Raw genomic sequence first — 18,237 nt, 5'->3', positions numbered from 1 at the left:
GTTTAAATTGTCAACTCTCAATTGGGTTAATGCAGGAAAGCTGCTTTATCTTATAGAGAAAATAGACACTTGAAAACATAGAGGAGTGACTAAAACTTGATAAAAATAATCAGGATGGTTGAGGCGTTGGACTTAAGATTCTTTGGGATAAATGTCCTCGTGGGTTCAAGCCCCACTCCTAGTAATAAATATCCACTTTTGAATTAATTAGTGCAGGAAAGCCATTTTTTCGTATCGAGATGAGATAAAACATACTGTATTAGAGGAGCAATTTCTATTACCACAAGTTCTATTACTACCCCATTCCTCCTAGAGAATTTTAAATGGACTTTAGTAATTTGGCTGTAAGTGGTTGTGTTATTAACAAACTGGGTTTTAAACATGTTTCCTTAAAAGAGTGACCAGCATGGCTGAGTCGTTAAGGCGTTGAACTTGTCACTTGAAAGCGAAAAACAGTGTTTGAGATTCGTCGCAGCAGATTCAAGCAGCTGTAGTTTTGTACTTGTGTTTGTGCTAGAAAAATATACAAGATATTTGTGAGAAAATATTCTACAAGTGTGCAACTCTCATTGGATGAATTCAGATACTGATTTGCAGATGAGCAAAATTTCTCTGACTTCACATGTTTTGATGCAGGTGTTTAAATGCGTTTTGCACCATATTCACTGCAGCAACTGTAGCAAAAATGTGAGCGTACAAGTTTCTTAATTTGTGATTTGTAGAATAGGATTTGTGCGCCTGCAATGAAGAATTTGAGAAGGTGTAACTGTTGTGTTGTGTTTGTGGAAGATAAAAAAAAGTCTACAAGTTTGCAACTCTTAAAACATTTCTCTCTGTGACTTCAAATTTACTGATACACATGTGTGGCTATTCTCTACAACTACACATTCCACTGTCACAGGCGTTCAGAAGTATTGCACCAAATATACCTTCATACACTACAAGATAATCGGGCCAATTTTGGGTAAAGTCCCGATTAACTTGATGGTTCTACAGATTATCTTATCAGATTTTCCTGTGGTGTGAGGTGTGTAAAGAGTGATTGAATCTGCTCGAAAGAACGTCAAGGCTGCACCGATCTCAAATCATAAATATATCCAACATGTTGAATATTTATAAGATCAGAAATCCTGCTGCGTGGGGTGTTTCTTTCCTTGTGGGTTGTCACGTGGAGCGAAATGATAGGCTACCCAATCAGAAAGCGAGCTGGGGGCAGATGAAAGCATAACACAACTTCATCCAAAACGTTTTCTTTTTCTCCCACGAATATTCTGTAAAAAGCATTTATTATCACCATTTCTTCGTCCGCAATGTTTGTTTACTCTAAAGTTACGTTTCACCGTGAGAGATTTTGCGAGATTTCCTGTGTTCACAGTCTGGACTCTGTTTTTTTGTGAATGGATAAAAATAAAATTAAAACAAGCATGTAATGATGACCACAAACAGAGGAAAAATATCAGAGTAAAAGTACAGATACATCACTTAAAATGTACTCAAGCTAAAGTAAATGTACATTAAACTACTTAAAAAAGTACAATTTCTGATAAAAACTACTTGATTATCTTACAGTAACATGAGTATTTGTAATTCATTAATTCACACCCCTGTAATCACATCCCAAGCCTTTATGCCAACAACAACTGAATTCCCTAAACCCAACACTATTACAAAATATTTGAATAAACTTGGTGCTTTTTAAACGGATAGTAAACCCAAAAATGTTGTTCCAAACCTGTATGACTTTTTTTTCTTCCATGGAATGTGATGATACTTTTTACTGCGCTTTTTTGTGATTTTGGAGCTTGACAGCCCTGGTCATTCCCCTTTTGCTTTCATTATGTGAAGAAAAAATATATATTTTACAGTAAAAAGAAAAACCTCTTTTTGTGTTCTATGGAGGAAAATATGTCATATGGGTTTGGAACAACTTTTTTGGGGTGAACAGTTTCTTTAGCATGAATTAAACCTGTAAATGCATTTGGGTTGAAAAGACACTTTGCGGATGTGCTCTACTACGCCTCATAGACCATCTTCTCGGCACGACCTAACCTAACCACCCAACCGCATCATTCAAATGTCTCACGTTTTGAGTAGATGTGTTTCTGGACAACTTAGATGTCATTTATCATCATCGTTTGTCTGCCAGGATGAAAAGTCTCATTTCATTGCTGTCACCCCTTTGTCCTGACCAGAACAACTCGAGCGTGTTGAAGATGGCATGAACCATATCAACAAAGACATGATGGAAGCTGAGAAAAGTTTAAAAGATGTAGGCAAATGCTGTGGACTTGTATGTCCCTGCGACAAGTAGGTACTGGTGAAGCGTCCGAGGCTTTCACCTGTCTGCTGCTGTCTGACTGTCTTGTCACTGTGAATGTTTAAGCCTCTCTCTTTCTTTTTGTCCCTCTTTTCCTCCTTGCCTTTCCTTTCTCTCTCTCTCTCCTTGTTCCCTTTTCGCACTCTTTAATTCTTTTTGGGGGCATAATTGACTAATGTATAAATCAGAACAACTGGAGCGCATCGAAGAGGGAATGGATCAGATCAATAAGGACATGAAAGAAGCAGAAAAGAATTTGACGGATCTAGGAAATCTCTGTGGTCTATGTCCGTGTCCATGTAACAAGTAGGTGGTTCCTGTCGCCTGCCTGCCTGCTTGCCTGCCTGAACTCGACAAATAGGAAATAAAAGCACGTGGCCAGTTTGCACGCTCGCTCTTACTCTCTCCGTAGCTGCGACGTTCCCCCCACTGCGCTCTTCCTGGACTACTTCTCTGTGCATGGGGATGTTGGTAGAGCTAAGTCCGTCTGGGGCGCCACTGGTTAACCCATAGATGTAGCTGTAGGCCCTGCTCTCTGCCGGCTGAATGCGCAAATATGCTGGTTTCTATGCTTCACTGATCCGTTGGTCAAGGACTGTTGTATTTAAATGTTAAGTGCCTGCTTAATATGCATGTGCTACTTTCCGAAATGCAAGCATTACACACTCCTTGAATGGACTTTGTGGACCGCAGATTAGAAATTCACGCTTTATTTACTCAAGGCTGGCAGAGCTGGCTTCTTTTAGGTTTTCTCTAAAAGGCAAAGCATGTCACTGCATATGGGTAAAATGGTGGAAAATTTTATCTTGGCCATATAAATCAGTAGCACCTCATTGCAGTACACGAGATCCAGGGGGCGGAGTTGGATCCAGATCTAAGGGGTGGAGATAGGGAGGATTAGGGGTGGGGTTAGGGATCAGGGGGTGGAGATGGGTAGGTTAAGGTATATGTAAGGTGGGAGGAGTTGGATCTGGATCCAACTCCTCCCCCTGGATTTCGTGTTCTGCAGTGAGGACCATCTCAAATAAATGGCCAATGTAATTGATTGTAGTACAGCTGATTTCTAATTATGTGCAATTCGTACCTTATTAAAAGTGCACTTTAAGTCATTTTTTCTTTTATTTAAAACAGTTAGTTCTGGTCCCCATTGGTTTAGCGGGCATTCCGAACGTGCTCATAAACAGTTCATCAGCACTGGGACTTTTCATTGTTTTTATTACTAATGTTTGTGTGTCAGTCCGAATTTTTCAGTGACTCCTTCTGCAGTTTTCTGACAAGTGACTGTCTTAATTTATTCACTGATTGTTCAAGAACACTGATTTATTTAGGAACAAAACAAGTGACTATTTATGAGTGAGTCACTGAATCATTTACTGAACCGATTTGTGAGAGTCATTGAATCATTCTTGCAACAGATTCGTTCCAACAAACTGATGCATTCAGGAACAAAACAATTAACTGTCTTTGAGTGAGTCACTGAATCATTTGCTGAACCGATTTGTGAGAGTCATTGAATCATTTTTGCAACCGATTCGTTCCAACACACTGATGCATTCAGGAACAAAACAATTGACTGTCTTTGAGCGAGTCACTGAAACATTTGCTGCAGCAATTTGTGAGAGTCATCAAATCATGTTTACAACTTATTTGTATAAAAACGGTAATTCATCAATGGAACTAAAAAAGTGACTGTCTTTATGAGAGAGCCAAATCAATGATTAAATCGATCCATTCAAAAACACTGCTTTATTCAGAAAAGAAACATGCACTGTCATTATCAGAAAGCCATTGTTGATATTTTAAACAACAGTATGATATTGCCTAATTGTACAGCGTCAAACATGGTTCATCAATCAGAATTTAGAGTAAAAAACTCCTTGTTTTATAAAATGCCATATGCAAAGTTTATTTAAACAAATTATTCGATATTTACACTCTTATATACATTGTATAGGGAGATGAAGGTTATTCATAATGTTTTAAGGGAATGGGCAGTCACTGTTTTAACAGTTTTTCTTTTGCTTATTACAGATATTCGGATTGATGGATATTGCTTGAGGGATGTGAATAGTTTAATTCTTTACTGGGAATTGAAGTTGGGTGGAAAAAATGACTTATAGTGCACCTTTAAACCACGTGAATGCACAGCACATTCAGTCACGTTTTCAGTAATATCCAAGTGGGCACACACGTTGGTTCTCATTATTCTGTGTTTCATGAGATGCAAATATTATGTTAATGATATTCTGTGTGACCAACTCTTGCATAATGGTGCAGGCGCTGCATAAATACTCATGTGAGCAACTGTCACTGGCTGAAAAGCTTTTACAGTAACGGCCATCAGTGTTAATGCAGCCCATCGCCAAACGGCAGTTGTTTGATGAAGTATTTATGAATGTTATTTGTTATTCCTTTTATGTATTTGGGGTTGACATACTCAAATTGTAACCAAACAGAACATTAAATGTATTTTATTTTCTACTTTTAAAGTCAACATGAAAGGGAATTCACATTTTTACTTATGTGATTCAAAGTTTGTGTATTGAATATTCAATGGGAAAAATGTTGGGCTTGATTTTTATGCATCGGGAATTGATTGGATTGGGAAAAGTGGTCTTTATATGACAGGTAGTTTAATGAGAGGTCCCCGAAAAGAAATTCATTTCAAGGGTGATGCAAGTTATTACATTTTGATGAAAGATAAAGAAACAACTGGAATAATGAATCACAGTTAGACCAGAAAACGTATTAAGAAAGTAAACAAGGTCCATTTTGATTTCATGTTGACTTTAAAGTATGGGCAGATAAAGAAGATTTTGGCTTACCTCAGAACTTTTACTTGTGTTTCTTTTAAAAGACACGCACCTGTGTCTGTGTCAGTAAGGATTAAGGTCATGGTTGAGTCTCACTACCTCTGGTCAGAGCATTTCATATCAGCTCCTGTAATCACAATGGCAGTGGCATACCATAAAATCTCCATAAACAGCCCTATCTTACATAAAAGGTTGAAATAAAAGGTAACAGCTTATAGGAAATCACCTGCATTGCTTAGAGAGTTGCTGCTTGAGCTTTGTTCAGACAGACAGAAAACCTAAAAACCTATATTGCAGGTGAAATCAAGTTTCTACAAACTTGACTCAAATTACACTCTTATATTGTATGACATCCGATTTAATTCATCAATTTTGAGAAAAGTTAAATCTGTTTTTTCCTTATTTGGCTACTCAAACAGCCCGACAGAGGGTGAACCCATCAATAATAATAAAAAAATGATTGGCCTTGTGAATTTTAGCATCATCTCTTAGTTGTGGAAGAAATTCTCTTGGGATCATGTGACCCTTAAAGGGATAGTTCACAGATATCAGTGGCAGTGTTATTTTATTATTATTTATATAGCCTAATATTATAGTATTTATTAATATTTTAATTTAGCTTTTATTTTTATATTTTCAGTTCAATTTCATTTTAAGTTTCAGTAATTTTGTTGTGCTTTTTGTCATTTTTTATCAGTTTTTTTTTTTAGTATTTCTATTTAGCTTTATTTTATTTTTATTTCAGTTCTAGTTTTAGTAATTTTAGTACCACTAATTAAATGGACAAAAAACACATTTCAAAGTATTTTTTGTGTATTCCACAGAAGAAAGAAAGTCTGTAAAGTCACACAGTGACTGTCAGTAAATGGTGACAATTGTAATTTTTAGTTGAACTGTCTCTTTAAGTGATTTACTGGATATCAACTGTCTGAACAAAGAGATCCGATTTTGTTTACTGTATGCATACTGTTACTAAACAAAGCCTAATTCCCCTTCCCTGCCTGAATGCAATGCATGTTACTTGTTATTATAAAAGCTTTTCTATTGGTCTATTGATTTAACTTCAGATCTAACAAACTGTAGCCCTATCTAAATGTTGAATGAATGCACATTATATGTTTGGAATAGGTCTATTCTGTACCCTCACTGAGAACATGTTACTTCTGAATGCTTCTCTTTGTCTCTTCACCTTGATAATTGTTGTGAACCTCCTCCAATTAACTTGTCACATCTCCATCAGTGTCTGTGTAATTGTCTGTCATACCCCACTGTACGTGACTTGTGTACGTTAGATCCAGGAAAGCGATACGCTAGTGTGTCGTTCATTTATTCATGAAATTCCATAACGTGCAGATAATCCTGACCACCATTTCCTGTTTTAAGTGTTATTTATCTGCATAGTAGTTCCTCTCAGTGCATGTCTAGTTCTTTAGAGTTGCTTCACACCATCCTGCTTCTCACCCTCTCTCTCACTTCCTGTGGTTGTTCAGACTGAAAGGCGGAGGCCAGTCCTGGGGTAATAACCAGGATGGGGTGGTGTCCAGCCAGCCGGCCCGTGTGGTCGATGAACGTGAGCAGATGGCCATCAGCGGAGGATTCATCCGCAGGTCAGTTACCTCTAAGAAAATGACTGCAAATATGGATGGCAAAGTCAATGGACCTTGGTTATGACTTATATTTTAACTAATTATATAATTTGTCATTAGCCGTTCATGTACCTTAAGCGGTAGAGCAATCGATTCCTAGGGAATGCGTAAAAAGTGAAATGTGTACCTTGAATGCAATGTAATTCGCTTTGGCTAAAAGCTTAATGCATGAAAACAATATAGAGTGTGTGTGTGTGTGTGTTTGTGTGTGTATTGTTGATATATATATATATATATATATACAGTATATGCATTATATTGTTATTATAATGCAACAATTATAACAACAATCATGATAAATTATATCAATAATACGTAATAAATCAGGTGACATTTTATATATTAAAACCATTAAGACTTTTTTGCTCTGTGACCTTATTTTCATGACAATTAGCCGAAACTACAATAATAATGATGATGATGTCGATATCTTGTTCACATTAATGTAATGTGAAAAAATAATCATTTATTATTTAATTTAAAAGTAAAAATAGGTCATATTTAAATATCCTAAATTTGTGCTGATTTAAACCAAAAAATATTAAACAAATTACTGCATTATAGTAATATGATGTAGTATGTAAAGTGCAGTGTAGCCAGGTGCAATACTAGTGAATACAATGAAAAAATCAAACTGGAGAGTGTTTTTGAGAGGATGAAAGCAGCAGGAGTGTGCTGAAATCTTTGAAATAAAAATGTAATTGTAATATAAAGTCTCGGAATTTACTATTGCTATTTGTCACTATGGTAAAAGGCATCACCCACCAATTAGAGAAGGGGACTGACTTAGACAGTCACCTGTTCTTTCAGACCTTATTTGATCATTAGCTCCTGTCTGCTGTGTGGACAAAACCATTTGAGAGACATGTTAGTAAATAAGGCTGTCAGTCCCAAAAGCTGACCGTGTGAGTGTAGCCTATAATTGTACTGTTGTTGTTTTCATCTGTATCAGCAGTGAGTGCAGCACACTTCAGTTGTCAGTGAGTCACAAGCATCTCTATAATTGTCTGTTGAAGACGGATGTCCGCTTTGTGCCAGACTGTAGCTTCAGGCACATCAGGGATGCTCATGAAACCACTGAGCTGTTGTTGGTCCGCTGTCTCAAAATATCCCATGTCAGTCCGCAAACAAAATGAGATGTTCAGCTAGAATCCATATACACCTTAATGGTTTTAGACAGTTGTTCTATTCATGCTAGTGTAGACAGAATCCATAATGTATGTGTTTAACGTCCTTTTTTTCTGTCCTGTGCAACCCATCAGACAGAATAAGATCAACATGAATTCAAAATTGACAATATTTTCTTATATAATACCATTAGTGCATGCTGTTTCACAGGGGATTTTTTTTTAAATCTTTCATCAGAGAATAATATAACTAAATGTTTTCCATCTAAATATGATGGGAAATGGGTTGCGAATGGATTTCCCTGGTGACCTTAATGTGGAAATCATCCTGAGGATATTGTGCCCATCTCAATCAGTGCTCTCAATAAGCCCAGACTGTTTTTTGTGTATCTTAAGGGTAACAGATGATGCACGTGAGAATGAAATGGACGAGAATTTGGAACAGGTGGGAGGGATCATCGGTAACCTACGCCACATGGCTCTCGACATGGGCAACGAGATCGACACCCAGAATCGTCAAATCGACAGGATTATGGACATGGTAAGATCATGACATTGCAATATCGGATAAATTATTACTTAATGCAAGAGCCTCAATTCTGACTGCAAACTCTCTCATGAGATTAGACCTTCTAATAATAGCAAAAGATGCTTGTTGGTGCTTGTCACATCCCACAAAGTCACTTTTGAGATTAATGTTTGCTCAGAGTTGTTCATTAAATGGGTCATGAACTGCATTTTTTTATATTTTATAATGTGCATTTATTATGTCAGTATGATTTGTACATAAAAAATTGTCATGATTTCTAAACAAAAGGCATTTTTCCTACCCTGATTTAAGCGCTCTGTTTGAAGGGGTGTGTTTGCTGTGAGACTTCAGTGTAAACGCCCACTGCTGTGATTGGCTGACATGTTTGCAGATGAAATAAGTATTACATGTGGAACTCTCTCGAAATCTTTTAACACTTTACTGTTAGAGCTGTCGAGATTAACTAGTGAAAAGTGTTGATTATTGCATCATATTTAGATCTACTCCCGTCACATGAAAGGTTGCAGCGAGGAGCATTGTAACCGATGACAGACGTGACTGTTGTTGATTGCTTGAATGCGGTCATCTTGTCATTGCAACTTGATTTCTGATCCTTTCACGAATGCATTCATCATAACAAACAATTCAAACACAGACAGCATCATTGATTATAATGGGAGTTTTGGCGAGAGTCCAAAACTCTCACTGATAAACTGTCGCCCTGTGTGATTGACAGCTCCAGCGATTATAAAGGGTTGATCGCTTTATAATTTAATCACAATTTAAATAACAAATTATTTGCATGGTACTAAGAGAAGCAATGTGAAGTTGATTGTTTAGTCACTGGTTTGATTTACTGACACGTAGACAAAGAACATCTGACTGTACATTAATCATTACATATCAGAAATCACTGATCACAGATCAGGCATTAGAATTAACATGGTTACTTAGGCCTACATGTTGTGGCACTGCATCCGGGCCCATATCTTACAGTTAAAGTCTGTTTGCAAAGGCTGCACTGAAACGCAACTGATTTACCATAGAATCCAACATGTCATCTCACTAACGTGCCAGTGGGCGGGGCCAAATATGCCATGATGTAGAAGTAGGCATTGATTTGATTCTGCAGAGGCGGTCTTTCATCGCACTATGACGTCATAATGTGACAAAATTCCAAACGAGTCGTTTTCTGAGCTTGGATTCAATAAAAGATGCTTTTGGACTAATGAGGGCGTTTTAAGTTCTGAAACATACAGGATGTTTTTATAGGACAATGACCTCTTACATGTCAAAAGATCAAAAGAAATGTGATTTCTCAATTCATGACCCCTTTAATGAATTCTGGATCATAAACGGATTTTATAATGCATCATTATTACCATTGCTCTTACTGTAATTTGAAGCACCCAGAACAGTTCTCAATCAGGAGGCCTCAAACAAACTTCCAGGGGGGCTGCAGGATGACTTAAAATTATTTCATATATTATTATAAACATAAATATTATTATTACCAGACATCCCACCTCTCCCAGAAGATCAGTGAGTCTCCCGCATATTGATATACCTACTGTATCTATTATCTCTGTCTTCCAGGCTGATTCCAACAAAACCAGGATTGACGAAGCTAACCAGCGCGCCACAAAAATGTTGGGAAGTGGCTAAATCCATACAAGAAGTGCTTTGTCTCATTTTTCCCCTCCCCGCTGTACCTGCAACAGTGCACATGTGCTTTTACCATGGTACTCACCTGACCGGTTTGCACACATGCACTTATCACCCCCTCAATGCTCTATCTAGAAAGTGTCGTTGCGTGTCTGTCTTAACTGATAGTCTAGTAAATGGTCACATTTACTCTGTATCTTTTTCTCCAAAGGTTAAATGTACATAGTGCATATTTGATGGCTAGAGCTCACATGTGAAGTTTCTTCTTCTTCTTTTTTTTTTGTGTTGGTTTCTTTATGTTTTTTTTTAAAGTGTATATTTATTAAATATATATACACACATGTTTTGGATGAAATTTCTTAAAAGTTTTCAGTCATCTGTGTGTCCATGCTCTGTGTTTTACTCTATATAAGCCATGCTTCATATTCAGATGTAGCGAGACAGGAGACGAATTAGACTGTGAGGTGCAGGAGATCACATGACTTATTTCTTATCTTAGCCGGCTATTTTGTAATCGCCTTTAGACAGTGTCCAGTAACGATTATTCCACCTGAAGTGGTCATATATGTATTCACCGTGTCACTTTCACTTGCTATTACCCAAGTCGTTCCCGATGTGTAGACATTACTGTACAGCATGGGCATGGTCAGAACATGCATTCGGTTTGAAGTATCACAGTTCTGCATCATCACAATAGTGCCACACTTTTTATTTCTGTACATCTGCATAAATGTGTCAGTTGTTGTAAAATAAGTATAAGAAATGCCAATAAAAACTAAACAAACCTAAATATTGTTTGCTTGATCTGATTTACTGTAATATCTTTCCAACACAAGCGGAGCAGAGACAATAGCGAGCGTTTTGACACAAGAGTGTTAGAGTGTCTGTACGCTGTACTAACCAAGATCCTCTTTGAACCAGAGGCTTTACATGGATTATGCCTGGCAACGTCACTAAGTACATCCGAATGCTGAAATACACAAGTACACACACACTGGTTCAACACACACACCATAGATAAATGCAAGCACGTGTAAACTAGGCTGTCCAATCGTGGTTATTGAAGTCAGCTGCCAGTAATGTATTGTAACATCAATAACGGGCTGGAAACAAGTAAATCATTTAAGATCACCTACCAAAATGAACAGATCATATTCATAATCATGATGCAGTAAATAGAGTTTAATATGGATGAAATATTAAACTCATAATAGAAAAACTGAAATGATTTATATTTATTTTATTTTTATAACAAATAAAAAATCTTATTAAAGCCAAAATGATAGTTAGCATCCCATTCATTGACAACTACATAAACATTCACAGCGCTATCTAGATTCCGACGATTCTGGAATTTCGATCAAATACATGCTATTTCGCTGTGTATAAAACACTATGCTTCAAATGATTATTCATGTATGTAAAGATGCACTACTTTAGCGACAAGACAATGTAGCTGTTGTGGAAAAAATCTGATAAAGAATACCAGTCACAGCAGCAATCGTTCTCCCCTCCGCCATGTTTAAAGTTTATGACACGTCCAACTCTGGAACTTGGGTATCAAAATTATTCCAGAGCTATAGTGGTAAATACAATTTAAGAGTACGTTCATCTCCAATTTTTAACTAGGAAACTTGTATTTATAATAATTCTGGTAACACTTGAAGGCAGCATTAGATGTGATGAATTCTGATGTCAGCATATTAGTATCAGGATTATGTGTTGTTCGTTGTATTTTCGTTTGGTTCGTTTCTGTGTCTGTTTCCTTGCCATTTGTGTATCCTGACCTAGTTTCCCTGTGTTTGCCTGTTAATCTAATTAAGTTCATCAATCGACTGTATTTAAGTCCTGAGTTTCCCTTGTTTATTTGTCTGTTCTACGTTGTGTATATTGGTTGTTTTGATCCTTAGTGTTCCTAGTGTTTTTAGTGCTGTTAAATTAATATACTGCTGCAAAAATATCCCTATTTTTCCTTTGTAGCAACCAAAGTATGACAAAAGAATGGACCTTTAAAAATGGATACAGCAGCTATTACAGTTTTTCTCGATTGCTTAAACACGTTTCTTGAAACCTCGTCTTCTCAAAACAGTAAACACAAATCCATAACGTCTCACCCAATTCCCCAAACATCCTATTTTCAGATCAAAATGAAGCTCTACACTCAAAACTATTCACTCTTGCTGAAAAACCAAACTTTGCCCTCAGACATCACGCACAAGCCCTCACAACACACACACTACAACAGTCTTACACACTGGTGTAATAAATTCAAAACAACATTTCCAAAACTGGTAAGTTATGTTGCTTGTGGTTCCCCCCTCACAAACATTTTCACATGATGAACACAAAAGACACAACCAATGGATACATTGGCACAGTTTTATTCATTCATGTACTACACAGTACACACACACAAAAAAAAAAAACATGAACTCTTTTTTTTTAGTTACGTAAGATGTGTGTGACCATCATATGACAGTAAAAGAGCACACACAACAAACCTTATTCAAATATGGAATTGTATTGGAATGGTAAAGAGTGTGGGTACGTGACAGGAGGGCCTCCACTCAAGGATACAATATGATGAACAAGTCTTAAGAATATTCCATGTATGGTTGAAATACCATCATTGGCCTAGAAAGATAACATTCTGGGAGTCAAGACTATAAAGGAGAAAGGATGCCCTCCCTTCACTGTCCCACTCTGCAGCCACTCTGTGTGACTGTACGACTGCTGGCCTTTTCTTGCAAGAAAATAAACCTCATCAAAGACAATTGGAAATGTTTGTCTCTTATTCAGTGATAGAAATTGTTTGCCACCACACCTTCCTGAAGGTTCTGATGATGGAGGCGACGGTGAAATGACTCAAATTTGGCTGTACTCGTTGCCCAACCTCCCTCATAGTCATACATGGACAAGGACATGGTCAACTAAAGTGGCTTGAATTTCATCCGAGACTGCAGCTTGTCCCCTTCCCCTTCCCCTTCCCCTTCCCCTTCCCCTTCCCCTTGGGTGTGCTTTTTGATAAATGGCATTATGGTTTTGAAATTTTAGGGGAAAGGGGAAGGGGAAGAGGGAGGGGAAGAGGGAGAGGGAGGGGAAGAGGGAGAGGGAGGGGAAGAGGGAGGGGGAGGGGAAGGGGAAGGGGGAGAGGGAGAGGGAGAGGGAGAGGGAGAGGGAGAGGGAGAGGGAGAGGGAGAGGGAGAGGGAGAGGGAGAGGGAGGGGGAAGGGGGAAGGGGAAAGGGGAAGGGGAAAGGGGAAGGGGAAGGGGAAGAGGGAGGGGAAGAGGGAGAGGGAGGGGAAGAGGGAGGGGAAGGGGAAGGGGAAGGGGAAGAGGGAGGGGAAGAGGGAGAGGGAGGGGAAGGGGAAGGGGAAGGGGAAGGGGAAGGGGAAGGGGAAGGGGAAGGGGAAGGGGAAGGGGGAGAGGGAGAGGGAGGGGAAGGGGAAGGGGAAGGGGAAGGGGAAGGGGAAGGGGAAGGGGGAGAGGGAGAGGGTTAATTCTTGGGTTCTAACAAGAGGTTTTATTTGCTAGAATTGAAAGACTGCCACATGCCGGTGGAAGGAGAGGTATGTTCTCACAACAGCAGGAGACCATTATTGTCAATATGGTCCTTCAAAATAATCTCATTCGTCTGCGTGAAATACAACAGCGAGTTGAGGAAGACAACGTGAACTTTGAAGGAATCAACAGTGTGAGTCTCTCCACAATTGACCGTGTCCTGAAACGCAACCTGATAAGTCTCAAACAAGCCTACAGAGTACCATTTGAGAGAAATTCTGAAAGGGTAAAAGAGCTACGATATCAATATGTACAAGTAAGTAATCATGTCCAGAGATTGTACAGCACTATTGAGTTACTGTACATCTTTACTGTGTTGAATGTAATGCAGCACATGTATAGGGATCTCCCAGTCACGTGACCCCTAGCCGCTTGTCAGCCATTTTGACGGAATACATCCGTCGGCTACTCATAGATCCATTGCCGTGGGTAATATATATTATTAGTATATTATACTAATAATATAATTATTAGTATATTAATATACTAATAATATAATTATTAGTATAATTAGCCTAAATATTGAAATACTTTGCGCTACAGTATTGATATAATTGAATGCGCAAAATCATGGTACAAAATATCTCGATACTGAACAGAATCGATTTTTTCCCCCACCACGTCATGTCATCACACTTATTATTAGCATCACAAAAATAAATATACAAGAGGAAGATAAAGGAATTAGGAATCATATATCCATATGAAGCACCACAAGTTCTTTTTACAGGCATTAAATGTGTAGAAAAACTTCCTGACATTGAGTTCGGTGACATTACAGCTACCTTGTTCACTTCCCATCACGCTACACCGGAGCTTCATTAAAAGAAAATGATTTTTCAATCATCACCGCAAAGGTTGGTCAATGTATTTTTTTCATCAAATTATATTACCTACAATTTTTAAACTGAGTTTACAGGGGAAAACACAAAACAAAATCACCAACAAGATTAAGTGCATATTTTGATTACCAAAAAACAGGACACTCGGCCCGGCAAACAGATAGGCTACTCAAATGACACTCGAAATTTACTCAAAGATGCCTTATTAATTAATACATTTAAAGTAGCCTCCTCTGTATGGATAGAAAATTGTTATATTACAAGACACAAATTAAGATAGGCTTCTCAGAGGTTACTCAACATGTTTTATTATGACAGGTTTAAAAAATAATCAATGAAATAATGATAGAAATAATGTCTCTTCTGTATTAGAAAAATAAATATATAAATAACTAAAAGAAATACCTCCGAATTGAACAAAAATAGCTCTCACAAACTTACAAAAACGAACTAACAAAATGTATTTATATCTTTAGTTTTCTTCCTCTTTATCCTGTTTTTCTTCCTCGTCCTTGTTTGCCCATCTATATTTTGCTGTAGAGCTGATCTTTCCAAGCAATTTTTTAAAAACCAGGACATTTTCATCACTTTATAAAAAACAGCCAGGACAGGACGTAAAAACAGGACATGTCCTGGGAAAACAGGACTGTTGGTCACCCTAATTAAGTGTATCTTTAATGAATTTGTTTAATCTAGTTTGATCCAAGAAAAACGAAATAGCCTATATATAGGCTACTTTTTTATACAATCACTGACTGTCACTGTAGTAGGCCTATGATAAACTGTCATTGAGACTGTCTCAACCTGTGTTTCTAACGATTTATAAGAAGTGTCAAATAAAATACAAGATCAGCTTTTGGTATTTGAAAACGAAAGAATGTAATGTGATAATAGGCCTAACGAATTAACTGATCTAGGAATGTATGTATGCGTTTTGCCTGTTAATTGCCGCCAACCACTTTTCTCCGTTTTGTTTCTTTTGGGATACGGTATAAAGATATTCCTTTTGTATGATCACGTATCTGATCGGATCCAAATGCACAGCATCGCTCGGGCATGATAGGAATATTTCGCGACGAGCTGTATTATCACCGGCGGTTTAGCATTTTCTATACCGTCAAGATGGCTGCTCCAAATGGCGTGACGTCACGCGGGACGTCCCTATACAGAGGCATGAAGCCTGGAATGCTATGTCATTTACGTTACTTCAAAAATTTATTTTTGTTCATTTACACACATACTGTACACTGTATCATTTGGTAACTACCCCTCTTTTGAATATCTCGGTATTGTGTTAAAAGGTGCCCCACGCATTTTACTTATCATTATTTACAGGCCTCCAAAATACTCTCCAGCCTTTGCTGAGGACTTTACAGAACTGTTATCATCAATTTCCTCAGAGTTTGACTGTTTTGCTATTACTGGAGATTTTAACATTCACATAGATAATGATACAAATATGGCAAAAGAAATCAAAGCGGTTTTAAAAACTTTTGATCTGATGTACATGGACCCACACACAATCGTGGACACACTCTAGATTTACTTATCAGTAAGGGTCTAAACATTTCATCGATTGTTATTAAGGATGTAGCATTGTCTGATCATTTCTGTATTTTCTTTGATATATTGATCTCTCCTGCCATTGAAACTAGATCTGTGTCTGTCAAGAAGAGATGCTTAAATGAGAACACTAGTGTACTATTTATGAAGGCTATATCTTTAAAACCAAGCATATCTGCTGACTCTGTTGATTTTCTCCTTGATTCTTTTAACTCAAAGGTTAAAGGTGTAATAGATTATATTGCTCCTGTGAAAGTCAGGAAGAATAGTGGTAGACAAAAAGCACCTTGGAGAAACTCAACAGCTGTGCAAAATATGAAAAGAACATCCAGAACAACAGAGCGCATGTGGCGGAAGACAAAACTTGTAGTCCATGCTTTTAATAGGCAAAGCTAGACAGACTTTCTTCTCAAATATTATAAACAGCAACTTAAACAACACACGCACTCTTTTTGCTACTGTAGAGAGACTGACAAACCCCCCAAGCCAGATTCCCAGTGAAATGCTCTCAGACAGCAAGTGCAGTGAGTTTGCTTCTTTCTTCTCTGAGAAAATTAAGAATATCAGAAAGGTGATCAGCACATCATTGAGCCGCACTGGGGTCAGACAGATCAGACCACAACCGGAGAAAGTAGTTACTATGTCTGTTTTCGAAGAAATTGATGGCAAAATTTTGGAAGAAACCGTACAGCACCTTAAAACATCAACCTGCGCCCTTGACGCACTTCCCACATCTTTCTTCAAAAGTGTGTTAAACAGTTTAGAAGCAGATCTCCTAAAAGTGGTTAATGCCTCACTTCTTTCTGGTAGTTTTCCAAACTCCCTGAAAACTGCAGTTGTCAAGCCCCTCCTGAAAAAGAGCAATCTGGATAAGACCATATTAAGCAACTATAGACCGATCTCAAATCTTCCTTTCATAGGCAAGATCATTGAAAAAGTTGTCTTCAATCAGCTGAACAAATTCTTAATCTCGAATGGATACTTCGACAATTTTCAATCTGGTTTCCGATCGCATCACAGCACAGAGACAGCGCTCATAAAGATAATAAACGATATTCGCTTAAATACTGATTCAGGCAAATTATCAGTGCTGGTACTACTCGACCTCAGTGCTGCATTTGACACTGTCGATCACAACATACTTCTTGACAGGCTGGAAAACTGGGTGGGGCTTTCTGGGACAGTCCTAAAATGGTTCAGGTCATACTTAGAAGGGAGAGGTTATTATGTGAGTATAGGAGACCATAAGTCTGAGTGGACATCCATGACATGCGGAGTCCCCCAAGGCTCAATTCTTGCGCCACTCCTGTTCAACCTGTATATGCTCCCAATGAGCCAAATAATGAGAAAGAACCGAATCTCTTACCACAGCTATGCAGACGACACACAGATCTACTTAGCCCTATCGCCTAACGACTACAGCCCCATTGACTCCCTGTGCCAATGCATTGATGAAGTACTGTAAACAGTTGGATGTGCCAAAACTTTCTTCAGTTAAACAAAGACAAAACTGAAGTCATTGCGTTTGGAAACAAAGATGAAGTTCTCAAGGTGAATGCATACCTTGACGCTAGGGGTCTAACAACTAAAAATCAAGTCAGGAATCTTGGTGTGTCTCTAGAGTCAGCCCAGTCTCACACCCAAGGCGTCAACTAACTGACGCTTTAGACCATGTTTGGCCATGCGTCAATATGCCGACGCACAGGGTACCCCTTGAGCGTCAATATGAGACGCGCCTCCTAGTGGTCTAATCCTAACCCTACCCCAGACCTAAGCCTACCCATAACAGAAGCGTCATCTAACTGACGCTAAAGGGTGCGCGGCATTTGATGACGCCCGAGGATGAGCGTCTCATGTTGACGTTTGGGGGGTGGTGTGTGCGTCGGCATGTTGACGCATGGTCAGAAGCGTCAGTTAGATGACGCCTTGGGATGAGACTGTGTTGCTAGAGTCAGATCTTAGTTTCATTAGTCATGTCAAAGCAATAACTAAATCAGCATACTATCATCTGAAAAATATTGCAAGAATTAGATGCTTTGTTTCCAATCAAGACTTAGAGAAACTTGTGCATGCTTTCATCACCAGCAGGGTGGATTATTGTAATGGACTCCTCACTGGCCTTCCTAAAAAGACCATAAGACAGTTGCAGCTCATACAGAACGCAGCTGCCAGGCT

General features: G+C 38.3%; 1 protein-coding gene across 2 annotated transcripts in view; it reads left to right on the top strand.

Moving 5' to 3' along the window:
* snap25b (synaptosome associated protein 25b) overlaps positions 1-10,887 on the top strand; it is a 54,995-nt gene extending 44,108 nt beyond the window's left edge. The window contains exons 5-8 of one of the 2 annotated variants that reach the window (XM_056256157.1): positions 2,193-2,307; positions 6,621-6,737; positions 8,300-8,444; positions 10,029-10,887. In XM_056256157.1, the coding sequence (XP_056112132.1) occupies positions 2,193-2,307; positions 6,621-6,737; positions 8,300-8,444; positions 10,029-10,097 (446 nt within the window). In that variant the 3' untranslated portion in view covers positions 10,098-10,887. Of the gene's footprint in view, positions 1-2,192; positions 2,308-2,505; positions 2,624-6,620; positions 6,738-8,299; positions 8,445-10,028 lie in introns of both variants that reach the window. The other variant, XM_056256156.1, reaches the window with a different exon arrangement.
* The last annotated feature ends 7,350 nt before the right edge of the window (positions 10,888-18,237 follow it).

This window comes from Rhinichthys klamathensis, unplaced genomic scaffold (assembly GCF_029890125.1).
Source record: "Rhinichthys klamathensis goyatoka isolate OS25496 unplaced genomic scaffold, OSU_Roscu_1.1 h1tg000123l_1, whole genome shotgun sequence".
NCBI lineage: Eukaryota > Metazoa > Chordata > Actinopteri > Cypriniformes > Leuciscidae > Rhinichthys > Rhinichthys klamathensis.
This window is presented reverse-complemented; position numbering and strand designations above follow the sequence as displayed.